This window comes from Dermochelys coriacea, chromosome 3 (assembly GCF_009764565.3).
Source record: "Dermochelys coriacea isolate rDerCor1 chromosome 3, rDerCor1.pri.v4, whole genome shotgun sequence".
Classification (NCBI taxonomy): domain Eukaryota; kingdom Metazoa; phylum Chordata; order Testudines; family Dermochelyidae; genus Dermochelys; species Dermochelys coriacea.
This window is the reverse complement of record NC_050070.1, coordinates 55,608,156-55,635,804: the sequence shown is the minus strand read 5'-3', so window position 1 is coordinate 55,635,804 and position 27,649 is coordinate 55,608,156. Positions and strand designations below refer to the sequence as shown.

Below are 27,649 nucleotides of genomic sequence, written 5' to 3'. Positions count from 1 at the left end.
CTATGCACATTAATTTTCTAATCTATTACCAGCAAATCCCCATTTATTTTTTCTTGTACTCCCTTAGAAATTACAGTAACTCCTCGCTTAAGATTGTAGTTATGTTCCTGAAAAAGCGACTTTAAGCAAAACAATGTTAAGCGAATCCAATTCCCCATAAGAATTATGTAAATGGGGGGGAGGATTAGGTTCCAGGGAAACTTTTTTTTCACCAGAAAAGACGGACAGACACACACACACGATGCCTTACTGCTAAATGATCTAGCAATTGGCTGAGCCCTCAAGTGTTAACTTGTTGTTAATGTAGCCTCAGACTCTACAACGCAGCACAAATGGAGGATGGGGCAACAGCATGGCAGATGGAGACAGACGCACACCCTGTGAGAGAGAGAAGCACATTGCTCCTTTGAATACAATGACCCCACTCTTAAGTATACTGCCTTTTTAAGTTAATCAGCAAGCTGAGATGGCAGCTGCTGCCAGGAAGCTCCCTCTGTCCTGAGCCCTATCGTGTGGTTCCCCCTGCTCTATGGAAGATCGGGTAAGTGGGGTGCAGGAGCAGGGGGGAGGGGGATACCCTGACATTAGCCCACCTCTTTCCCCCTGCACAGCAAGCAGGAGGCTCTAGAGAGCAGCTCCAAGGCATAGAGGGCAGGAGCAGCACATGGCAGTGGGGGGGAAGGACAGCTGAACTGCTGGCAATTGATAGCCTGCTGGGCAATTGCTGCACAGGGAACTTATGGGAATGGGGAGCTGATTTGTGGGGGAGGGGGGTTGAGTGGGGCTGCTAGTTCACCCTGGTTCCAAGCCCCCACCAGCTAGCTACAGTGGGCTGCTCTTCCTCCAAGCAGTGGACAAAGCAGGAAGCTGCCAAACAGTATTTTATAAGAGAGCATTGCACAACTTTAAATGAGAATGTTCACTAATTGATCAACAATGTAACAACATTAATCGGGGCGACTTTAAGTGAGGAGTTACTGTACAGCAAAAAATAAATAGTTGTTTGTAATACATTATGGAATCTTGAAATTGACCAAACACTGAATAAAAATGGCTTCTAAAAACCACTTAAATGATGCAGTGGAGTAAAGAGGAGTTTTATTACATACCTTCTGCATATGTACATCTAGAAAGACTACTGTGTTTAGCAGTGTGCAATAAAGGTATTTCATCATTCTGGAACAGTCAGGTTAGGCTGCTGTAATACACAGTTGCTTATTTAACGTTATATTTTATTAGTGTGAAGTATACATTGGCTTTCTTAAAAATAATTTAGTTGGCCTTGACTATTTCACTGTTAGGATCATTCATATATGAATAAGAACCTGTTTGGAGGGAGTAAGGTAACCTGTGCAGTAAAGATGCTAGTCATGTTTAATGCTCTACTGGTGAATCCAGGTGATAGGCCTGGTTTAATAACCTCAATGGAGAAGACTAGAAGGACTTTGTTGTTCTTTAACTGTGCCTTGAGCTGTAGATTGCATTAGATTTTCAACTCTTGTCTACTTGTATTTATATGGTGCCTAGTAGAATGGGTTCCCAGTCCTAAGGGGTGCTCCATTAATACATCTGGATTATGATTTCTTTAATATAATAGTTGGTTTTATGGCATGGTGGTATTGGTTGTGGGTTTCCTGCCTAAATAAGGTTCAGAATTTAACTTCTTACACTTCTAAAATGAAAGAGTATGGCTTAGACTTTTTTGTCTGAGAGGTACTGTTGCTGTTTCAGATGGTGTTTGTACGTTACAAACGGTCTTATTAAAAAGAGAGTTGGAATTTTGCTGTTTTGGCAGGGGTGGAATCTATATCTGTGAAACTTAAGTTTGTGAACAAAGAGTGCCCACCAATTAACTAATAACTGATATGGGGCGGGGGAATTAGAACTCTTCTCTCTGGGTTCTACTACATTTTTAACTAAGAACTCATGCCCCTACCACTTAGAACCGTTTGTTTCTTTCTCCCGCGGGGGGGGGGGGGGAATCTGCATCAGTTGTCATGTGGGATAGCCCTTAGCATTCTTGTCCATGTTTAGCTTCTACTTCTGTTGAGGAAGAAATTGATATAAACTTTCATTTCCATTTTTACAGACAGTATTTTGCAGATGGGATGAGCTACTTTTTCAGAGCTCAGAGTAGCAGCCGTGTTGGTCTGTATCCGCAAAAAGAAAAGGAGTAGTTGTGGTACGTTAGAGATTAACAGATTTATTTGAGCATAAGCTTTTGTGAGCTAGCTCGCGAAAGCTTATGCTCAAATAAATTTGTTAGTCTCTAAGGTGCCGCAGGTACTCCTTTTCTTTTTTCAGAGCTGTTATCCTGAAAGAAAACTGGTGCTCCTCTAACTGCACTTTCTGTATAAACTTCAGAAGACCATAACTGTCTAAGTACTATCTTTGTTTCAGACTACATTGTTTGTTTTGAACACCACTGAGTTGACTTAGAAAGGACATAGATCAATATGTAGATGTATTATGTTAAAGAAAAATAGGTGTTTAAGTGATCTAAACAAAATGGATTAGAATGTCTAATCTTCTCCTATGAAGATAAATTAGTATGCATTAAGAACTCGCATCTTTCAAAGGTAACGGCCTTGCCTTTTCTAATTTCTTCACATGCTCAAGAGCTTTCTTCCTACTGGGCAGAGCAAGACATTGTCAGTTTGATATTCAGACTGCTGTCTGGACCTACAAATTATTATAAATCATCACTGAGATTTGAAAAATGAGGTTTGTAAAATCTTTTTCACAATCTGGAAAGCTAATGTTCATAATCTTCAGAATCTTGCTTGCTATAATAACCTTCTGAAAAACATAACCTGTTTTTGTGAGAGTTTAGCTTTCATATAGCAGCATATGGGAACAATATGATATTTAATTCATATGTAAATACAATATTTTGTTTACTCTGTTTTCAGTATCTTTTCTCCCTGCTTTCTCTTCCTGAACAGAATTACAGGTACTTTGTTACTAATAATCCTAATACAGTGTTAGGAAGAAAACTTCCCTTATAAATTACCCTTTTCAAGGTTCAGTTGGACTACACGCTTTCAAAATGTATCCTTTTATGTTTCCTAGTAGGACTCTGTTCTATTTTACTGAATTTTTGTAATTAATTTGTACACTTGAGTTTTCAACCATTATAATATTTTCCCCACAAACTGTCCTACTTCAGCAGAGGTAATCAAAATCTTTGGTATATGGTTATCTTTTTATACCCATGTAATGAATCTGATTCTGAATGGTCCACTGATTGAAATATGCCTCAAAAATGTCATATTGCATATTGTAGGCAAACTGATTGTATTAAAAACATTTCCTTCAGTGTAGAATCTCTGTCCTCCAGGCTATTGCTCTCAAAAGCCAAATGAAAGAGCATCAACGATTTCTGAAACCTTAGGTGTTCCTGAAAGATTAAATAAAGTTTTCAGCAACTGAATTCTCTACAGGTCGGCCAGAATTGAGGCCGGAAAGAAAAATGGCCTTCAGGCATCAGGAGGAAGAAAAGGACAATCTGGTTAACCACTCAAGAAATCAGTAGTCCCTATTAAACCAGACTGTTGGCTGCTAAGTTGTTGCTTTAAAATCCTAACCCCTATTCACTACCATGTTAAACAAATGTTTGAGGACCCTTTCTTATCTTTAAAGAAACAAGAGGGCACTCTTGACTCCAGGTTAAAAACTTACATCATAGTTTTTAAAAGTTCCTTTCAAATGCATTCTTAATTCAAGAAAAATGTTTTCTGAATGTCATTTTGTTACATTTCACTTTCAATCTTACCAAGTGAAGTCAAGGATTCTTTGTTCAGCCAGTGTTGATGTATTCCATTACTTGGTGTTAGCATAAATTTAAAGAGAGGAAAAAATGTTTATGGTCAACATGGCAAATTAATAGAATTTTACAAAGGAGCCTATTGATCAGCATGGTACGCTGATTGGCTGCCATTTGTGTGTGTTGGATAAGTGGTGGTGTAAAAATCATTGTCGTCCTGTCTTACATTACAAAACAAATAAACCTCCTAAATTTAAAAAATGTAGAGGACCAAAAAAATGCTATTGTGGCTAAACAATAAAGTAAAAAGCAGTGTGAGGCAAAAAATCATCCTTTAAACAGTGGAAGTTAAATCCTATTGAAGAAAATAGAAAGAAGCATAAACTCTCCAGTAAATGAAGTATAAAAATACAATTAGGAAGGCCAAAGAAGAATTTAAAGAACAGCTAGTCAAAGTAAGAGCAAAATTTTTTTTAAACGCATCAGAAGTAGGAAGCCTGCTAAACAACCAGTGGGGCCACTCAGTGATTGAGATGCTAAAAAAGCACTCAAGGAAGATAAGGCCATTAAAGGAGAAATTAAAAACCTGCGTCGTTCCTCACGGCAGAGCGTGTGAGGGAGATTCCCAAACTTGAGCCATTCTTTTTAGGTGACACATCTGAGGAACTGTCGCAGATTGAGGTGTCAGCGGAGACTTTGGAACAAATTGATAAATTAAGCAGTAATATGTCACCAGGATTTCATCCAAGAGTTCAGAAGGAACTCAACTATGAAATTGCATAGCTACTAAGTGTGGTACGTCACCTATCGCTTAAATCAGCTTCTGTACCAGATAACTAGAGAATAGCTAATGTGATGTCAATTTTTAAAAAGGCTCCAGAGGCAATCCTGGCAATTACAGGCCAGTAAGCCTAACTTCAGTACTAGGCAAATTGGTTGAAACTATAGTAAAGACCAGTATTATCAGACACATAGATGAACGCTGTGTTGCAGAAAAATCAACTTTTTTTTTTTTTTTGTAAAAGGAAATCATGCCTTGCCAATCTACTAGAATTCTTTGAGGGGGGTAAACAAGCATGTGGACAAGGGGATCCCGTGGATATAGTTTAGATTTTCAGAAAACCTTTGACGCAATCCTTCACCAAAGGCTCTTAAGCAAAGTAAGATGTCATGGGATAAGAGGGAAAGTGCTCTCCTGGATTAGGAACTGGTTAAAAGATGGGACACCAAGGGTAGGAATAAATGGTCAGCTCTCAGAATGGAGAGGGGTAAATAGTGGTGTCTCCCAGGGGTCTGTCCTGGGATCAGTACTGTTCAACATATTCGTAAATAATGTAGAAAGGAGTAAGCAGTGAGGTGGCACAGTTTGCAGATGATACGAAAGTACTCAAGATGGTTAAATCCAAAGCACTGTGAAGAATTAATTACAAAGGAATCTCACAAAACTGAGTGACTTTGTAACAAAATGGCAGATGAAATTCAATGTTGATAAATGCAAAGTAATGCACATTAGAAACATCTCAACTATATATATAAAATGATGGGGTATAAATTAACTGTTACCACTCAAGAAAGAGATCCTGGAGTCATTGTGGATAGTTCTCAAACATCCACTCAATGTGCAGCAGCAGTCAAAAAAGCTAACAATGTTAGGAATTGTTAGGAAAGGGATAAATATCATTGCCTCCCTATAAATCCATGGTACACCTCCATCTTGAATGTAGCATCTAGGTCCGGTTGCCCCGTTTTTAAAAAAGATGTACTGGAAAAGGTACAAAAAAGGGGCAATCAAAATGATTAGGGGTTTGGAAGAGTTATCCTATGAGGAGAGATTAATAAGATTGGGACTATTCATCTTGGGAAAAGAGATGACTAAGGGGAGAATATGATTTGAGGTTGATAAAATAATGACTGGTGTGGAGAAAGTAAATAGTTATTTATGCCTTCTCATAACACAAGAACTAGGCGTCACCAAATGAAATTAATAGGCAGCAGGTTTAAAACAAACAAAAGGAAGTATTTCTTCACACAATGCACAGTCAACCTGTGGAACTCTTCTTGGTAGAGGATGTTGTGAAGGCCAGGACTATAACAGGGTTCAAAAAAGTAGTTCATGGAGAATAGGTCCATCAATGGCTATTAGCCAGGATGGGCAGGGATGCAACACCTTACTCTGAGTATCCCTAGCCTCTGTTTGCCAGAAGTTGGGAATGGGCAACTGGGGATGGGATCACTTGATAATGACCTGTTCTGCTCATTTCCTCTGAAGCAGCTGACATTGGTCATGATCAGAAGACAAGATACTCGGCCAGATGGTCCATCGCTTTGATTTAGCATAGCCATTCTTAAATTGAGTCAATGTAGAGAAGTGGGAATTTCAGACTTTGTGCTTCCTATCAAGAAACAGTTTTCTCTAGTACCTAGCTGGAGGTAATCTAGATTTAGTATTAAGCTAAACTCTTTTGCCTAGCTTGATATCAAAGCTTGTTAACTCAATCAACACTTTTTTACTTATTCAACTAACAAAGTAAGATTGTGATTAAATTGTTGATTATTGAAATAGTATGTATGATATGTATTGTTTTCTCATTAAATATAGGCAGTAGCAGGAGATTCACATGGTTATGGTGTAGCTGTTTCGGCACATAGAATGGACATCTATCTTGAATGGTCCCTTGCAAGTCATCTTGATTCTGCAAGACTTAGTTTGGGAGTGTTTAGGCTCTTAAATCCCTCAATTGAATCTTCCAACCTCCTTCATGTTTGGTTTTGACCTCAGCTCTGTAAACCTGTAGAAGTATACCTTCTTTGTGCGTTGGACATGACCCCTCGATTGCATTCACCTTTTTCTCTGCTGGTGCAATACTGCAGCTTGCCAGGATGGTCTAAGTATTTCCTCATTTGTGAAAAAAATCAAACAAACAGATGTTAAGAATGTGCCATAAGTTTTGATACTGAAAAGTTTAGTTGTGCAAGGGTCACATTTCTGAACTATCTAATAATCATGATTACCACACTGATCACATTTATTTCAGTTGTCATAAACATATCCTGACCCCGCCCGGCAGAGGCCTTTGAAGATGCTGAAATGTCATTGATGCAAGTCTGATCCAATGTGTGATTTCTTCAGCTAGAGAACCTTCTATTCTCTGACTACCCAGATGATAGGCAGGTTTTCTTTCCATTTTATAAGAGGTACACATGCTTTGGTTTTAACACCCTTGATCTTAAATCTCATAGATTCTGCAGCTTTTTGCAGCTCTTCCAACTTTTTTTTTTAAATAATGGTTGCTTAAGGTAGCTATGTTCAGCCTTCTACACTTTGCACTAAATTTAAGCATACATTTGTTAAGTGGCATGCAACTTTTTTTTCTGCTGAATGGTGCTTTGAGTCTCCTCAATCCCAGCTCATTTTTAGTGAAGCAAAAGATCTAGTGTCACAATAGTATGTGTCAAGAGAAATTCAGTATACAATAGTAATCCAGTATTTTAAAACATTGAATACACCACTGGAATAAATTATGTTGTATCATCCATTATTCTAAAAATACAATAAAAGCACAGCAGAAATTCTTTGACCTCAGAGATTTATTTAAATCCCTTGGTCAAAGATGTTAAATTTAAAAATGCTGATTGATTTTTACTTAGTGCAAAGGACTTGTTAGTGAACTAAGTCTTTTGCAGATGTTTATATTACAACCAATAAGATATATGTAATTTCACAGAATGTATGCTCTAAGGACCACATTCTGCCCTCAGTAGAGTAGATATGAGACAAGTGATCAATAATACTATTGCCTTCATATCGTAATGTCAAATCTAGGCCCTGACCTTGAATGTCTCGTTAAAATCTGGCTTGATGACAGCATAGGACCCATGCTGGCTCACCTCATTTTTCCTCTTTTTAGGTTACTGTATGTCCCACAGTGGGGCAAAATGAGGGACTGAATAACCTTATTTTTTATCTAGCCTCAAGTGCAAGAAGGATTTTCTCACACTAAATCCAGCCATCCTCTTAGTCTGTGGAATTCAAGATCAAGGCCCTTTTGAACATTTTACTAATCTCTAGACCTCCAACCTAGCTTTCTGGCAATACTAGCAGAGATGCATAAGTAGAATCCAATTAAATTTGGAAATGACTAGTAATTTTGGGTGACTGAATTGATACACCTTTAAAGGAACCTGTTGTATCAGAAGTGCTTAATTCCCAGCACTTATCTGGATAATTTACGTAGAAGAAGAATTGCCTATTGCTTTCTGAGGAGTACTCGTACGTAGGGGCTGGCTTGAACATGTCTGGAGAAAAGCCTACCTCTCTGATACAAGGACTAGCAAAATCCAAGATCTGTTATCATTAAGGGGAATGTGTCAACTTGTTGCCCAAGAGTCACTGATGGTCTGCCTGAAAATTAGTCCTTGCGCTTGCTTTTACATGTGGCTATCCAGTACTACCATAACCACCAGACCCCATGGTTTTGGCACTATTCAAATTTAATTTGTTTTTCCTCCAGCTTTTGAAGAAGGAAATGGTCTAGTGATTGTGAGCTGTACCTAGTTACCTAAGAAGTGGTTTTATGAATTTAGAAAACATTCTATAAATAAACTTCAAGTTAATTTATATTAAGTGGTGTTTTTAAGATGAACAGCCAAAACATTCTTCAGTAACCAAGCTGCCTATTTCTGTTGTCGCAGACAAAGCATTTTCTTGAGATGAGACTAATTTGTTTGACTTTTCATGTTACTGGATTTAAATTTCTTAATGTATAGGAATAATATGAGTGACTTAGCCTAAATGACCTATCTTTAATTTTTTGTCATTTTATATTCAGATGTGCTAATATGCTAAGATTTACTCTAATCAAGGTGCTGGTCATTACTTCATTAAGATAGCATTGATGATTTTGTGCATACAGGATTTGTATGTTGAATTCTTAGGTTATTTTTCATTTTTCTTTTAATAAGAACAAGCATCCTCCCCTAAATTTATAGCATGTAATCTGAGGAAAGACAACTTTCTGAAGACTTTAAGTAAATATGTTAATTAGTTCATTAACTTAATATTGTTTCCTGTCACTTTGTAATAGAACTGTCTAATCTGTTCCCCCTCTCCTCATTTTAAGCATATTGTGCTTTTCTTCCTTCACATGTCTGTTCATTCTTGCTCAGTCACTATGGCTACTGGAAGTATGTGGGTGTCCGCTATTCAGAACTGTGAAGTATGAGGGAGAATGGAGAGGAGAGGGTGTCATTTGAGTCTTTCCCATCAATGAGAGGAGGGCCACACTCTCTCACTTGTCTCCAAGTGTCAAAGGAGTGATCCAGCAACTAACGTCAGTTTTTTGGCTATTGGTGGCTTTTTTTCTTCCTCTTCTCATCCCTCTGTGATGGAAGGGCTCAGTCTCAGTTGCAGAATTATATTTTTGTGATGTGAAGTTTTGAGGAAGGAAAGGGTCCTGGCTATTGAGATTTTCTGTCCTATATCCCCTTCCTCCCTAATAACTCCTGAGAGCATATTGGCAATAGGATACTAGTTTTCAAAAGCACTGATGGTTGGAGTCTGATTTATTTGTACATGAAACACATATTCAGTAACTGTTTTGGCATTTTTTGTAGGGGGGGAAAAAAAGTCTTGGGACCTAATAGCTCTAAAGATCACATGACTGGCAACGTATGTAGGAATAATTGCAGATATTTTGATCATATAATTGCATGCCATTTGAAAACCTGCATTACCAGTTACTATGACTTACTGTTGAGACCTGACAGGTTCATCTTAATGGTTGATGTGTAATAAATGTCTTTTCTGGTTGGCAAATGACTAGACTGACTATTTCAACCCACTTATTCTAGAAGTAAATTATCAGAATGACTTTTTTTTTTTTAGTTGGGATGAGAGGAAATGGTGGCGTTGTAAGACATTTTGATTACTTTACCAGTTAATTTTTAGCTGCTGTGGTGTAACAATGTAAGCCAACACAACTTGGATTTATTTTTTTCTCTGCTTTTTTTCTCTCCTCAGCTTTGTATTCCATCATACTGTTCTCTGTGTTTTTGTGGATCCCTTTTGTCTATTTCTATTATGAGGAGAAGGATGAAGATGATACCAGCACATGCTCAGTAAGTTCATTTATGCCACACCTAGCATTGACTTGTCTCCTTAAGGTCTGACTACAGTAGCCAAATAATGAAGTCTAACAGCTGTTTTGCTTCAACTGTTCAAAGCAGCCTTTTGTGAACAGTTATCTCTGATCTTAATTTTAAACAAAATAAATAGGGCTGTCAAGCGATTAAAAAAGGTAATTGCAATTAATCGCGCCGTTAAAGAACAATAGAATATCATTCATTTAAAAATTTGTTTTCTACATTTTCAGTTACAACACAATAGTGTATAGTGCTCTTTCTATTTATTTATTACAAATATTAGCACTGTAAAAAAATAGTATTTTTCAATTCACCCATTATAATTAGTGCCATCTCTTTATCACAACAATTGAATTTACAAATGTAGAATTGTGTACAAAAAATTACTTCATTTAAAAACAAAACAGTGTAAAACTTTAGAGCCTACAAGTCCACTCAGTCCTACTTCAGCCAGTTGCTCAGACAAACAAGTTTGCTATAATTGGCAGGAGATAATGCTGCCTGCTTTTTGTCTACAACATCACCTGAAAGTGAGAACAGGCATTCGCATGGCACTGTTGTAGCCGGCATCACAAGATATTTGTGCTAGATGTGCTAAAGATTCGTATGTCCCTTCATGCTTCAACACCATTCCAGAGGACACAAGTCCATGGTGATGATGGGTTCTGCTCGATAACAATCCAAAGCAGAGTGGACTGACACGTGTTCATTTTCATCAACTGAGTCCGATGACACCAGTAGAAGGTTGATTTTCTTTTTTGGTGATTCGGATTCTGTAGTTTCCGCGTCAGTGTTGCTTTTTTTAAGACTTCTGAAAGCATGCTATATGCCTCATCCCGCTCAGATTTTGGATGGCACTTCAGATTCTTGAACCTTGGGTTGAGTGCAGTAGCTATTTTTAGAAATCTCACATGGTACCTTCTTTGCATTTTGTCAAATCTGCTGTGAAAGTAGTCTTAAAACGTACAAGTGCTAGATAATCATCCAAAGCTGCTGTAACATGAAATATATGGCAGAATGCAGGTAAAACAGAGCAGGAGACGTACTGAACTCCTTGGAGGAGAACTGTCACAAATTTATTAATGCATTTTTAACGAGCATCATCAGCATGGAAGCATGTCCTCTGGAATGGTGGCTGAAGCATGAAGGGGCATACGAATGTTTAGTATAGCTGGCATGTAAATACCTTACAGTGCTGGCTGCAAAAGTGCCATGCGAATGCCTGTTCTGACTTTCAGGTGACATTGTAAATAAGAAGCAGGAAGCAGTATCTCCCATAAGTGTAAACAAACTTGTTTGTCTTAGTGATTGGCTGAATAAGAAGTAGGACTGAGTGGACTTGTAGGCTCTAAAGTTTTACACTGTTTTTTGTTTTTGAGTGCAGTTATGTACCAACAAAACTCTACGTTTATAAGTTACTTTGATGATGCAGTCTCTTTATCGTACTTGCATGAGGTGAGTTGAAGAATACTATTATCATTTTTACAGTGCACATTTGTCATAACAAATAATATAAAGTGAGCACTGTACACTGTATCCTGTTATAATAAAAATCAATAGATTTGAAAATGTCAGAAAACATCCAAAAATATTTAATAAATTTCAATTGATATTGTGGTGTTTAACAGTGCAATTAATAGCCATTAATTTTTGAGTTAATCACGTGAGTTAATTGCTATTAATCGACAGCCCTAAAAATAAAACTTACACTGACATTGTTCTAAACTTTCAAGTCTTTAATTTGAAGAAGCTGATGGTTACTTCTGTTACAAGACACATAGACTTCTTTAAAAATATGCTAAATTAAGGAGTCCATTTGAGTTGCAATATTAATCATAGAATATCAGGGTTGGAAGGGACCTCAGGAGGTCATCTAGTCCACCCCCTGCTCAAAGCAGGACCAATCCCCAGCTAAGTCATCCCAGCCAGGGCTTTGTCAAGCTTGACCTTAAAAACGTCTAAGGAAGGAGATTCCACCACCTTCCTCGGAAACTCATTCCAGTGCTCCACCACCCTCCTAGTGAAAAAGTTCTTCCTAATATCCAACCTAAACCTCCCCGACTGAAACTTGAGACAATTACTCCTTGTTCTGTCATCCGATATCACTGAGAAAAGTCTAGATCCATCCTCTTTGGAACCCCCCTTCAGGTAGTTGAAAGCAGCTATCAAATCCCCCCCTCATTCTTCTCTTCCGCAGACTAAACAATCCCAGTTCCCTCAGCCTCTTCTCATAAATCATGTGCTCCAGCCCCCAGTGCCCTCTGCTGGACACTTTCCAATTTTTCCACATCCTTGTAGTGTGGGGCCCAAAACTGGACACAGTACTCCAGATGAGGCCTCAGCAATGCCAAATAGAGGGGAAGGATCACGTCCCTCGATCTGCTGGCAATGCTCCTACTTATACAGTCCAAACCATTGTTGGCCTTTATGGCAACAAGGGCACACTGTTGACTCGTATCCAGCTTCTCATCTACTGTAATCCCTAGGTCCTTTTCTGCAGAACTGCTGCCTAGCCACTCGGTCCCTAGTCTGTAGGAGTGCATGAGGTTCTTCCATCCTAAATGCAGGACTCTGCACTTGTCCTTGTTGAACCTCATCAGATTGCTTTTGGCCCAATCCTCTAATTGTATAGGTCCCTCTGTTTCCTATCCCTTACCTCCAGCGTATCTACCACTCCTTCCAGTTTAGTGTCCTCTGCTAACTTCTTGAGGGTGCAATCCATGCCATCCTTCAGATCATTAATGAAGATATTGACCAAAACCGGCCCCAGGTCCAACCCTTTGGCACTCCGCTTAATACTAGCTGTCAACTAGACATGGAGCCCTTGATCACTAATACTTAGCTTAATGTTAATTATCCATGATATGTTCAATTGTAGGAGTCACATTTTAGCAGAATGTCAGGCAGAAGGAACAATTCTCTTGATCCCAACCTTCCTTACACCCAGGGTATAACAGTCTCTGTTATTCTTTCCTAAAGCGCTGTTACTAAGTGGGCTCTGAAGTGTGTTTTAAAAAAAAAAAAAAAAAGGGGGGGGTGGCAAAAATGGTTTTGAGGTCATGTAGTCAGAAAACCTACTCCTCCTCAGGAGGAGTAACTGGTCTCTGTGGTGGCCATGTTACAAAAGAGTGCCATTAAATGAAAATAGGCAGCAGTGCTCTCCTGAAACTAGAATTTATTCCGAATGCCACATTAAGAGAATAGTTAATTTTATGTCACTCAAACTCACCATAGCAGTGCTACAGAGTTCAGATTAGGGCATGTTGCAGATACATGCTTGTATTTGTCACTCTACCTCATAGTACAAGCAGCATAGTTCTGATTAGTCTATTAGTATAGTGCCTCTTTCTCTATTGAATATCACACCCAAGACAGATGTTCAAGAGGATTTAAAGGATTGACATCTGGCCAGAGCAGATTGCCCAAGCATATACTGTGTGATCTTAATTTCATATGGTTATTACCTCTTAACATCAAACTATACAACTTGTTAGAGCTAAGGCAGAAGTTTGCATCCTTGAAACAAAATCAGTTTTAGTTAAACAGTAATATTTTTATAGACCGCATGTCCCACTAAATATTGTCCTGTGATTTATTGATTAAAATATGCAGATGTCCTAAAAAAAATCAAATATTAAATGTATTACAATTTTGTTTAATTTAAAATACAGCATGTTCAAACTGCACTCAAGTATACTCTGGGATTCCTCATGGTTTGCGCAGTTCTTCTTCTAATTGGGTAAGTATATACATGCGTATGTATTGAAGTGAAGGTAAAGGAAATAATTAGATTAATAAATAACTGTCAAAAGGTAAAGTGAAAAATAGCATCATGAAAAAAATCTCTCTAAAGATTCTGATATCCCGAATCACCAGAGCAAAGCTAGGGTAGGTAATGGTAACATCAGACCCACAAAGGATCTTTTTTATTTTTTTTTCTGTTCATTTTTTTTAAGTTCTTCATAATATACAGATCTAGGTGGGGGAGAGACTCTCTCGTATTCAAGATTTTTCAGGGATGTATCTTAAATATTTGAATCCATTTTTATAGTTGAGGAAAACTATCCAGCTATTTCATGTTGCCTACTGTATTTCGTTGCATACACGTAGGAGGCAGAATTGAAGTTATGCATGCAGCTTTAACTTCGTGCAATCTGGAATCTTAATATAGTTGTATGAAATGTACTTATAATTAGTCATAAGTTTACATCATAATGTACACCACAGGCCATGTAATGAGAATAGCTAAACTTTGATTTCTTTTTTTAAACCTGTGAAATTAAATTGTACATGAAGATCCTAATTCAGGAAGCAGTGTGCGTGGTGGGCTAAGAGTTATGCCTGTGCATAAATGCTTTCTGAATTGGGATCTAATAGTCCAGTGTGGGCTCATACTTATGTACATACATACTTGTCTTTGGTGTAAAGGCTTTATTGGCTTTAGTTTGATATATGCATGCATTACTCAAGTAAGGGAATAAGAGATTCTTTTCTTTCCCATAAATAATAGTGTTCTGCAGAAGTTTAAGCATTATTCCATGTCCTGTTTTTCATCTTTAATAATTAGGTGTATATAGAGTACTTAGTGAAAGAACCTGCCATGGCACATGAACTAAGTAGTATTTAAATGTTTCTATAGTATGATGGAGCATTCAGTTTCTTTAACTCTGTGTATGGTATCTTCACAGGATAAACCCTAAAAAGTGATCCTTGGATGGATAGACAGAATATAGAGTAGAAGTGGATATTGTCACTATATACAGACCTAGTGAGAAATATCACTGCAGTTCTGATGTGTGTACACCAAAAATGATACTGACCAATTGGAACAAGTGCAGAAAATAGCTACAATTATAATTTGGAGTTTGGAAAATCTGCTTGAGCTTAATTAGTTTCACTGTAAATCTATTTAGCTGATTTAAGAGACTGTGAAGAGGTGACAAATTCAGGCTAGAAATAAGATGGAAAATGTTTTTGTGGGTAACTAGCCATTGAAATAAGTTAACTAACTTACCTTTCAGTCTCTTGAAGTCTGCAAGTCAAGAGTGAATCATAGAATATCAGGGTTGGAAGGGACGGCAGGAGGTCATTTGGTCCAACCCTCTGCTCAAAGCAGGACCAATCCCCAACTAAAGCATCCCAGCAGGGCTTTGTCAAGCCTGACTTTAAAAACTTCTAAGAAAGGAGATTCCACCACCTCCCTAGGTAACACATTCCAGTGTTTCACCATCCTCCTAGTGAAAGTTTTTTTTTCCGAATATCCAATCTAAACCTCCCCCACTGCAACTTGAGACCATTGCTCCTTGTTCTGTCATGTGCTACTACTGAAAACAGTCTAGATCCATCCTCTTTGGAACCCCCGTTCAGGTAGTTGAAAGCAGCTATCAAATCCCCCCCTCATTCTTCTCTTCCGCAGACTAAACAATCCCAGTTCCCTCAGCCTTTCCTCATAAATCATGTGTTCCAGTCCCCTAATCATTTTTGTTGCCCTCCACTGGATGTTTTCCAATTTTTCCACATCCTTCTTGTAGTGCGGGGCCCAAAACTGGACACAGTACTCCAGATGAGGCCTCACCAATGTCGAATAGAGGGGAACGATCACGTCCCTCGATCTGCTGGCAATGCCCCTACTTATACATCACAAATTGCCGTTGGCCTTCATGGCAACAACGGCACGCTGTTGACTCATATCCAGCTTCTCGTCCACTGTGACCCCTAGGTCCTTTTCTGCAGAACGGCTGCCTAGCTATTTGGTCCCTAGTCTGTAGTGGTGCATGGGATTCTTCCATCCTAAGTGCAGTGCTCTCTGCACTTGTCCTTGTTGAACCTCATCAGATTTCTTTTGGCCCAATCCTCTAATTTGTCTAGGTCCCTCTGTATCCTATCACTACCCTCCAGCATATCTACCTCTCCTCCCAGTTTAGTGTCATCTGCAAACTTCTTGAGGGTGCAATCCATGCCATCCTTCAGATCATTAATGAAGATATTGACCAAAACTGGCCCCAGGACCAACCCTTTGGCACTCCACTTGATACCGGCTGCCAACTAGACATGGAGCCATTGATCACTACCTGTTGAGCCCGACAATCTATCCAGATTTCTATCCACCTTATAGTCCATTCATCAGCCCATACTTCTTTAACTTGCTGGCAAGAATACTGTGAGAAACAGTGTCAAAAGCTTTGCTAAAGTCAAGGAACAACATGTCCACTGCTTTCCCCTCATCTGCAGAGCCAGTTACCTTGTCACAGAAGGCAATTAGATTTGTCAGGCATGATTTGCCCTTGGTGAATCCATACTGACTGTTCCTGATCACTTTTCCTTTCCTCTGGGTGCTTCAGAATTGATTCCTTGAGGACCTGCTCCATGATTTTTCCAGGACTGAGGTAAGGCTTACTGGCCTATAGTTCCCAGGATCCTCCTCCTTCCCTTTTTTAAAGATTGGCACTACATTAGCCTTTTTCCAGTTGTCCAGGACTTCCCCCAATCGCCATGAGTTTTCAAAGATAATGGCCAATGGTTCTGCAATTGCATCCACCAACTCCTTTAGAACTGTCGGATGCAGCGCATCCGGCCCATGGACTTGTGTTCGTCCAGCTTTTCTAAATAGTCCTGAACCACTTTTCTCCACAGAGAGCTGGTCACCTCCTTCCCTTGCTGTGCTGCCCAGTGCAGTAGCCTGGTAGCTGACTTGTTCATGAAGACAGAGGCAAAAAAAAGCATTGAATACATTAGCTTTTTCCATATCCTCTCACTAGGTTGCCTCCCTCATTCTGTAAGGGGCCCACACTTTCCTTGACTTTCTTCTTGTTGCAAACATACCTGAAGAAACCCTTCTTGTTACTCCTAACATCTCTTGCTAGCTGCAACGCCAGGTGTGATTTGGCCTTCCTGATTTCACTCCTGCATGCCCGAGCAATATTTTTATACTCTTCCCTGGTCATTTGTCCTATCTTCCACTGTAGTGTTGGTAAAAGAAAACTGTTCCCACAGTGAGCTATGGCCATAATCCATTTTTTTAAGTTGTGGCTAATAACCAAATACTTTAAGAAAATGATTTTTAATTTAAAAGTCAGTATTTACTCAGTTATTGATTAGTATCTGATGCAATCAGGGATTAAAGTTGATTAAAGCATTGGCTGGGGCAATGAGAGTTTCTTCCCAGGAGGAGCTGAAGCTGGTGGGGATGGCTACTTACCTAAGACAGAGAGGAGCAAATCTGGCATTTCTCCCTTATTCCCGCTAACCTTTTAATCTCTGCAGAGAATGATGGTAGTAGGTTTACATGTCCTTATTCCTGGAAAAAGAAGTAGAAAGATCTCTCACACCATAGCTGTGTGTAAATGTGGATAAATGTTGCTTTTTAATGGCAACGCAAAAATGAAGTATTGATAATCTTAGCTCACAACTACTTTTCCTTTCTAAACGCCTTCTATGTCACCAGAAGACAACATTTTTAAGGAGTGTTAAATTTTTCTAGATACTATGGAAATATCACGGTTAAACTGTTCATGTGTACCTTATTTATATTGATATATATTGATTTGATTTTTTTTAAACTGCTTGTTTACCTATTTGGCCTTGTCATGTTTTCTTGTGCATGTGGTTTGCTTATGACTACTCCATGAGTCACTTTAGCTGCATGCCTAAAACTTGAAGCATATTCCTAGATGACTCTTAATATGATTTAGTTGAGGCATCTCTACACAACGATATCTCAGCAGTCCATAGTGTAAAAAATAATTCAAGGCTGTAACGTAATGCCTTTAACTAAAAATAATGTTCGTTTGAGTACCACACGTAAAGTGTTTTGCATTACACTAATTGTACACGGAGTATCCTAAATTTCCTTGTTGCAGTATAATTTTTAAACATCCTATGAATGTAGTTGTACCGTAATCAGTCTATAAATAAAAATGACTGAGTTGAATTTCAATAGCTTCTAGAATTAAGTCACCAAAGACTACAATTAAATCCCTCATGTTTGAGGATCAAAATTTAAAATACCTCCTTGGAGTTAAAACTAGTTACAGGAACTTGCAACATATGCTTCAGTTTTCTTCTACCCTCTCTCTACTTCCTATGTGCATTTTTACTTTCCCTTGTTCTGGGTAGACCAATTGTTATGAGTGACTAATAGTTTTCCAGAGAAGGAATATAACTCAACAGGTGAGAAGACCTTGAGAGAGTACTCTGAAAAGCGACTGTGGAGTTTGGCATTGTGGGGTTTCTTGTTCATGGCAATGACTTTAGATAAAATGAGCAGCCCAGTTCTGATGTGCAATTCAAATAGAATTAAAACAAAAAGTTAGTTTTAACTGCAGTCCATAAATGTCGATCTTGTTTGTGTCAAGTTCGGTTCTTTTCTTATCTCGTGTCACTTGTATGAAAATTATACCCCCAGTTGTAAATTTGTACAACCTTAATGTCTGCCACTTATCTCCTCACTGCTGACAGTCCTGCTGCCTTCAGTGGATTTGTGTACTTTTGTATGATTAGAATTTAGTAAAGAAGTTTGTAGATCCACAAGGAGATGTAGAATACATTTGCTTTACTGTAGCTGTGTTGGTTCTGGTTTTGCATTATCTGTTGAGTCAAAGCTAGAGTTGAGAGAGAAACTATTGCCACTACTAAAAAGGATGGACTACTATCCTAAACAGTCAGTTTTCATGGCAGGTGTACAGCTGGATCTGACTCTGCCAGTTTTATTGGGAGTCTCGCTTGTGGGCCATCCTCAGAAAGCAACTGGTGCCCCACATTCTGGAAGGCATAGTGACAGACTTCCTATTGTTCTATGCATAGAAGTGTCTCCCCAGAAGTTGCTGACGCTCTGAGAACTAAGGAAGTTCCTGTCTGTTTTGAATTACAAATAAAACATAATAATATGGTGGTAATAATATAGCTAATATATAGTATCTTGAGAACAACTTCCTGTGCCTTTGTTTTTATAGCTTTGCTAATAAATTTTGTTGGGGATGTTGTAGCAGTTCAATAGTTGAAACCAGGTCTAAAGCCTTACACACATTCTGTGTGATCTTTGGTTGGCTTGATCTTCAGTTGGCTGTACAGTTACTACTCTGTTCCATTGCACACCTCTGTGGAGCAGACTGATTGAGGCCTGTGAGGATTTTTTCCCAGCTTCTCCTGCCTGATGACATTAGTGAGAGATTATGGTGAAGGATGCCTGCTTATAGGCTCTTAACCAGAAGAGGGTCGAATTATGTTGCAATGCTAGGGTCCTGGTAGTACAGTGGAGACCCATTTTTTAAATCTCCGTATAACAAATTGCAGTTTTTCTAATAGAAAAAAGCATGGGTGGGGACAGCCAAGACAGAGGTAATTGAGAATCTTAGTGACTTAATTGGGCCCAGTCCTCTTTCCTCCTTCCCATCATTGATGCTGTATCTTCTTGTCTATTTTCCTTATTTAACTCATCTTTGTACCCCAGTGACCACATTACATCCCTCATCTTTTTCCTTGGTCTCTTGTTAAATTAGTTGTTTCCTTTATAGTAAAACATGGCTTTTCTCAATCCTAAAAAAGTTCATTCACTTCACATCTCTCTCCACTACTGATTATCCCTTTTTTCACCTTCACTTCTCTTAACTAATTTTGTACCACTTACAACTTAGCCATCAGTTCCTTTTGTCACTGTCCTGGCTTTTGCCTTGTGCATTTCACTGAGTAAACTGCTTTCCCTGAGGTCTTGAATGATATCCTCTTGGCCAAATCTCATGGCTTCTGCCCTATCCTTCCCTGACATGTAGGCTGCTTTTGACACTGCTGATAATGCTGTGATTTTTGAAATATTGTCCTCCACTTAACTCCTGCAATTACATCCTCCTCTGGTGGCTCTCCTCTTACTACTTTGATATCTTCTGTGCCTTCTCTTTCCATGAGGGTCTTAAAGGACTTTGTCATTGACCCATTTTTCTTTTCCTTTTACCATTTCATTCAGTAACATTCAGCTTCTTCAGCCAACATAGCTCTTGTCTCTTGTGGAGGTGGAATTATTAAGCTGATGGGCTCTCTCCCATTAGCTTAGAGCATCTTCACCAGACGTGCTACAGTGGCGCAACTGCATTGGTGCAAATTTTTTAGTATAGACCTGCCTTTACCATTGTACTTATTCAGGTAGGTGTCAAACACCTTTCCTGGGTATACATCATAATATACTTATTTTGGGTAGGGTTAGGCATGTCCTAGCACACTGTACAAAATGAAGGCTAGAATAAAAAAAATGAAGGTTGCAATGCAAATTGACATTCACATTTTGACCCTGATGTAGCCTATTTTGTCACAATCATCTTTTGGCTGTTTTCTACCTCCCCTAATATCAGCAAAATTGAACTACTAGTCTTCCTTCCTAGTTTTCTTACCCTCCACTTCCTCATTCACTATGGACAACAACATTAATCTTTCCTGTTGCTTAATATGTAGCATGGGTGTCCTCTTTGGCTCCACCTTTTCTCTAGCTAGCCTTACATATCTAGGCCACTTGAACATCATTCTGCTGCTGCTTCCTCTGCAGCATCTGAAATTCAGTTTCTCTCTTAGCTCAGAGTCCTAAAACTCTCATTAAGGCCCATATAGTTTTCTGTCTACTACTGCAACCTCCTTCTGTTTGGCTTTAACTAGCACCCACATTACAGCTCCAGGGGCACATTGAAAATACTGCTTTTAAGATATTTTCATCTATTCTGATCACATTACTACTTTGTCTTTCCACTGGCTTTTCCTTTATACACCACAACAAATACAAGTTTCATTTTTAAGCACCTTCAGACACTAACCCTCTGTACGGGTGTGCTCTTGTACTTTACCATGAAATACCTCTTTACTTCTGCCACAGTCCCAATGCACCAGCTATTTCAGTTTTGATCACCTATTAGTCCATGTGTCCCATCAGCACTTTCAAACCATCTTCCATACTGCTTATAGCCTTTGATTAATTTGGGGGGGCAAAATTGTGCACTACTTCAGATTCTTTACTCAGTAGTTAGATAGAACTGGGAAGAAGTGCGACTGGTAAGTTACACACAGACATGAAAACTTTTATTCAATTCTTAAATACAGACCAGTAGAATTGCAATGGTAGAAGAGTAAGGTAGGTATAGCCAAATGACTTCCTGTATTGTGCATACTTCATCTTATGGAGTTCATCAGAAGTGAAGAAGGAAAACCCAGTGAGTGAAGAAGCATCGTAAGTGGGAATGATGTTGCACGTTTCTATCATCTTGTCATTCTGGTATCCCAACTGAGCATTGGCCATGCACCTTGCTTTTTTTTATACAGTTTCCGTACATCTCACATCTGGGACCATATTTAATTTAGTCTCAGCCCTCTACACATGTGTGGCATTCCAGGGGACCATAATTAGAGTTCTGACTGTTGTCATAAGCTGTTCGCATCAATACATTTCCCAGTGGATTTGATATATAAATGTGGGTTTGCTTTGTTTACATGTACCCAAAAGTTCCTAAAAGTATGCTAAATCCAGCTCATTTTGTGATTGTTTATCACAAGATGCTTATTGCCATATTTTATAATCATAGGTCAAACACTTAAGCTAATTGTCCAGGCCTCATGCTAACTATTGAAGCCTTACGCTGTTTACTAGACCCTGTAGGTCTCAAACTTATTGCAAAACCTGTTTTAAATACTTTGATTTTTCCCCTACTTTGTTACACGTTTAATATCAGCATCTTAGCTTTTATTAACATATAGATTAGTTTGAACATAAAGCATCAACCTTCCAAGATCAGTTCAGGATCAAGGATCAACATGTCCCGTATGCATGGAACGCCAGTTCCTAACTTGTTTGTAAAACCACTACCTGGTACTCCTGCAAATCCCTCCTCAAGACCCATTTACACCATGATCCCTACAGGGAAACTACCAACAGAAAATGGCTAGATAGCTTTCCAGTAAGGACATCTGGTATTGTTTTATATAAAACTTTATTAAAAAAAAAAAGTAATTCAAGTCCTCTTAATTTGCACATCTGTACTTTGTATAGCTAAGTGTTTCCTATCTCTGTTACCCTTGTACTCCCCTCTCTTGTTGTATCAGATTGTTAACATGCACTTGTTGCATTCTGTCTGAATAATGAGGACCTGTGGCTTTGCCACTTAGGTTTTATCATGGGGATGGAAGGTTCTAGATTTCAGCAGGGGACGAAGGGTCTCCAGGCAGGCAGCTCGAAGAAATCATAAATTGACTTGGGAGATCTGGGTTGATTTTGTGCTAATGTTGAATTCAGGGTGCATGTTGAGGTGAGGGGCTGTGTGTTTGGGGTAATTGTATGGGTGGCTGTTGATTTTATGTATGGGTTGTGTTGGGGAGTTTGTGTTGAACTGTATGGGAGTTTAATCAAGCTTTGATAAACTGTGGCAGGTGAGCCAGGTAATCTCTCTGCTGTTAAGTTTCCTTCATGTCACTGACTCATTACAATCAATGAAATAATTGCATGCAAGTTAGCTACAAAGTTGAGTGGTGATTGGTTGTTACTCTGCCCTGATCTACACAGTTGGGGGGGGGGGGATCGTTTTAAGTTATGCAACTTCAGCTATGTGAATAATGTAGCTGAAGTCGACATACTTAGACTTACTCGGGTGTCTTCACCACAGTGAGTCTGCTGCTGCCACTCCCCCGTCAACTCTGCCTGCGATGCTTGCAGCGCTGGAGTACGGGAGTTGACGAGAGAGCACTTGGGGGTCAATTATCGCATCTAGACTAGATGCGATAAATCAATCCCCACTGGATCAATTGCTGCCTGCTAATCTGATGGGTAGTGAAGACATACCCTCAGTTATCACAGTGATGTAGGACTCTTGAGAAGGCATAGATACATGACTTGCTGTTTTATTATGTACTAGCTGAAAGCCCATGCTGTTGGCTGGTGTAATTTGTGAAATCATGTTAAAGGACAGTGACCACTGAAAGAAAATATTAGGCAACAAATATAGAATACCAAGGCAAAACATGCATATTGTCAGATTGCAGTGTATGCACATGAAAGCTTCTGTTCCTGTCACCTAATTCAAACATACCAACCTCCCTCCCAGTTGTTTAGACCCAGCAGCACTGACTTGTCATTCCCATGCCTCCTGCTGTCTGGGAGCTTCTTCTCTGCAGTGTCACCTCTCTCCTGTGAGGCCATGAGTCATCCTTGAAGTAGAGCCTGATTAAGCCATATGTAGTGATGTGTCATTCTTGTTAGGCTCCAGCCATCCAGAATACAGGAGCCAGTCTGGTGACTCTCAAGGAAGGAATAAGTCAAACAGAAGAAACAGCAGCTCAGTCTGCCCAGTGTCACTTCATGGCTTGGAACTCTCCCGTGACTGATAGCGGTGACAGACTCCATAGGCCTTAGCCTGCTCCAGCCCTGCTCTAACTCCATCCTTGTTCCAAATCCTACTTCACCTCTGTCCTTGCTTCAACTTCTCTCCCAGCCCAACTCTGAACCTGTTCTTGACTCCGGGCTCAGATTCCTGGCCCAGCTGCCATCACAGTGACCACTAGGCCTGCCATTCCATGTCTTGGTTTCTTGCTCTTCCTTCCCCAGGACCCTCTCTGCTCTAGTATTATAGATGAAGGCACACTTCATGGTAGGGCAGATCTGTGACATTTGCCCCAAAGCACTCTCAGATTGCTCTACTTGTGTGCCAGCATTGAAAATTGCAGCATACAAGGCATTACTTGCATCATTGTTGTCTGCTCCTTTTGCAGGCCCCATAATGCTGTTGTTCATGACCAGTTGTGTGGAAGTTGGCAATGCTGCCTTTCCCTTGTTGCTTGGAGGGGACTCGAGTTACCAACCACTACCCCACTCTGTGGGAGTTGCAATTTTATCCCTTCCATCTCCCACTCATCACGGTCCTCTGCACCCCTTTCAGCCTCGTTCTTTTCTCCACATACTATTGCACCCCATCCCACGTAATACCTACATTTGCCTCCTGCTCCCCCTCTCCCAATATACCTTTCAGTGTATCTGCTGTTCCCCCAGTCTGTCCTGTCTAACTCTCTAAACAATAGTAACATCATTTTACATGTGGTCATGGCTTCAGTCTCATTGAAAAGTAAGAGCCAGCTTTATTAAGGGCAGCCTTACTTCCGTATGCAGATAGACCGTAGGAAAATGTTGGCCATCTTGCTGGCTTGTGGGCAGAAATTGTTTTCCTGTTTATCCTAGCACATGATGGGTCCTGACTGGGGCCTCTAATTTTGTAATACAAACAAATAACTTTTGCTTGGCACAAGGCATCCCAATCAGAGTGGTTTGATCTTCCTTCAGGGAAGGAGACGGGGTCTACATGTTGCATGTGCTTGATAAATGCCAATCTCCATCCTTAAAATTCTCCTGAATAATGTTGGACTTCACAAATTTGTAACTGTTGCTTTGCCAAAAAATTAACTTATTTTCAAGAACATTTGCTTATTTTTAATGTTTAAGATTAAGACTTGCAAAAGTGTGGTGTTGGTGGACTAGCAGTAACTTTTTAGCTTGTTTCTGAAACTTACTATTGTTTAGCTAATATAAAAACAATTGCAAGTTTCAGTCTAACTCCATCTTAGCTAGACAAGTACAGAGTAGAATAGAATTTTTTCCCAGGAAGGGTAACTAACCACTGGAACACTTCGCAAGAGACATGGTGGATTTTCTGCTGCTTGAAGTCTTAAGACTGGATTCCTGCATAATACTATAGTTCCAACAAGTTATTGGGCTTGAAGAGGGAATTACTGGGTGAAATTTTATGCCCTGCATTGTGCAGGAAGTCAGGCTATATGACATCCCCTCTGAATTTAAAATTTAATTGCTTAATTAGGGGGAGGGATAGCACAGTGGTTTGAGTATTGGCCTGCTAAACCCAGGGTTGTGAGTTCAATCCTTGAGGGGGCCATTTAGGACAAATGGGGGCAAAAATTGGGGATTGGTCCTGCTTTGAGCAGGGGGTTGGACTAGATGACCTCCTGAGGTCCCTTCCAACCCTGATATTCTGTGATACAGAAAGACCCGCAGATTTCTGTTTGTTCCCTTCAAAACTTTTACCTCTAAGATTTAAAATATACTTAAAGCAGTTTCATGTTTTTGAAACTTGTGATTCTACTGTGCAGTAGTGAGGGTGTTTCCCAGCTGTGCTGCTTTATTAAGAGTATAGGAGTTTCTGTCCACTGAACTTCAATTAAATGTAGTCTCTTTGTAATGGATTTAAATAGAGCTTGGGGTGGGAAGGTTGACAACAGAAACCTTACAGCAAGGGTTCATTGTGTCTGACATTTCCCCAAGGCAGTTTATATTTTCTGACCTTCAAATGAAGCAAGCATTTAATGAATTGGCTAGCTTAGTCCTGTGTTTCAGTCCATCTACCAAACGAGGAATTGAATACTGAAGACATTTTCCAGTGTGGCTGGAATTATAGAATAAAAGTTAAGCTTCAAAAGACTACTGTGGATAATATTAAGTGTTCTCCCAGAAATGTTTGACAGCAGCAGTTGGGGGATAGCTTTTTTTTTTTTTGTCATATGACATTTTCTACAAAGTTGCTTTGATGTTGGATATGCCAAACAACTCTGCTCAACAGCTGAACAATTGATTAAATTAGTATGATAGATTAGAATAATTAGCTCTTTCTCAGATTTATTGTTGGCCAGATGTCTGGCATAACCATGAAAATTCTAGAATTGATAGTTCTGGTTGCTCTTTTGGATGTATGTGCTTCTCTTTGGATTGAGTAGTTCATCTAAGTAGAATGACTACAGTGAAATCTGAAAAACTGGGAAAATTTGTAATGTTAGCTCACATTTTTAGCTGCTTTTGCCACCAAAATACAGATGAATTTTACAGGTAGACTGCAAAAATGTTAATTTCTCACAGCAGCAAACTGAAGTTTATCTAATATTTGAAATGTATTGCAGTTCTGTTAAAAGAATTCAAGTACAATATATGGTTGAAGATAGGGCTTCCCCAGTGATGCATTCAGACACACACTAAAGGACTAGGCTTTATTTCCTGATCCCAGTCACATGATCAGGGGGCGTATGGACTGATGAAGATGAATGTATAATAGGCTTTAGTAGCCATGGACTCAAGTGGCTACTTCTATCTTTTTTTCTTTCTTTTGAAAATGAAATATACCTAAATATTAGGTCAGAATAACCACAAACAAATATGAACAGTCTGTTTTCTGATCATATAACCTCAGTCCTTTCTATAGTGTCTTGTTCAGCTGCTGAGATAGATCACTAACTCTCTAGTCTGCATTTTCTGCTCCTGATACTTTTTGCTTGTCAGTTACTAGGTGTACATGCTACTTGCGTCAACACATGGCCACTATCAATAGCACTCTTGACGTTTTCAAAAAGCACAGTACCAGCGTCTTCCTTCATTCTCGGGTTGCCAGCTTCCTTGTTTCGGAATCTAACAATATTATTGTGGTAGTGGTGACTGTGGTGGTCAGCACTCCATCGGATGTAGGAGCCCCAGTCGTATACCAGGACACCATTGCAGTAGGTGCTGTTCAAGAAGAGAACAGATATGTTATGTCTCTGGAGCAAAAACAGAGTGGCCGTACCGGGTCAGACCAAAGGTCTATCCAGCCCAGTATCCTGTCTACTGACAGTGGCCAATGCCAGGTGCCCCAGAGGGTGTGAACCCAACAGGTAATGATCAAGTGATCTCTCTCCTGCCATCCATTTCCACCCTCTGACAAAGAGTCTAGGGACACCATTCCTTACCTATCCTGGCTAATAGCCATTAATGGACTTAACCTATCCATTAATTTATCCAGTTCTCTTTTAAACCCTGTTATAGTCCTAGCCTTCACAACCTCCTCAGGCAAGGAGTTCCATAGGTCGACTGTGCGCTGAGTGAAGAACTTCTTCCTTTTATTTATTTTAAACCTGCTGCCCATTAATTTCATTTGGTGGCCCCTAGTTCTTGTAATATGGGAACAAGTAAATTTTTTTTTCTCATGATTTTCATAGAATATCAGGGTTTTTTGGAAGGGTCATCTAGTCCAACTCCCTGCTCAAAGCAGGACCAATCCCCAACTAAATCATCCCAGCCAGGGCTTTGTCAAGCCTGACCTTAAAAACCTCAAAGGAAGGAGATTCCACCACCTCCCTAGGTAACCCATTCCAGTGTTTCACCAACCTCAGAGTGAAAAAGTTTTTTGTTTTTTTTTTCCTAAACCTCCCCCACTGCAACTTGAGACCATTGCTCCTTGTTCTGTCATCTGCTACCACTGGATCTAGACTGTTCTCATCCTCTTTGGAACCCCCTTTCAGATGGTTGAAAGCAGCTATCAAATCTCCCCTCATTCTTCTCTTCCACAGACTAAATAAACAATCCCCGTTCCCTCAGCCTCTCCTCATAAGTCGTGTTCCAGTCCCCTAATGATTTTTATTTCCTCTGCTGGACGTTTTTCCATTTTTTCCACATCCTTCTTGTAGTGTGGGGCCCGAAACTGGACACACTACTCCAGATGAGGCCTCACCAATGTTGAATAGAGGGGAACGATCACGTCCCTTGATCTGCTGGCAAAGTCCTAGCCTCTTTAATCTCTTCTCATATGGGACCCATTCCAAACCCTTAAACATTTTAGTTGCCCTTTTCTAAACCTTTTCTAATGCCAGTATATCTTTTTCTGAGATGACGGGACCACATCTCTACGCTGTATTCAAGATGTGGGCGTACCATGGATTTATATAAGGGCAATAAGATATTCTCTGTCTTATTCT

General features: G+C 39.5%; 1 protein-coding gene across 7 annotated transcripts in view; it reads left to right on the top strand.

Moving 5' to 3' along the window:
* LMBRD1 (LMBR1 domain containing 1) overlaps positions 1-27,649 on the top strand; it is a 237,907-nt gene that overhangs the window by 29,309 nt on the left and 180,949 nt on the right. For all 7 annotated transcript variants that reach the window (XM_043510440.1, XM_043510439.1, XM_043510437.1 and 4 more), the window contains exons 4-5: positions 9,786-9,883; positions 13,579-13,646. In XM_043510440.1, coding sequence (XP_043366375.1) covers positions 9,786-9,883; positions 13,579-13,646 — 166 coding nt within the window. The remainder of the gene's footprint in view (positions 1-9,785; positions 9,884-13,578; positions 13,647-27,649) is intronic.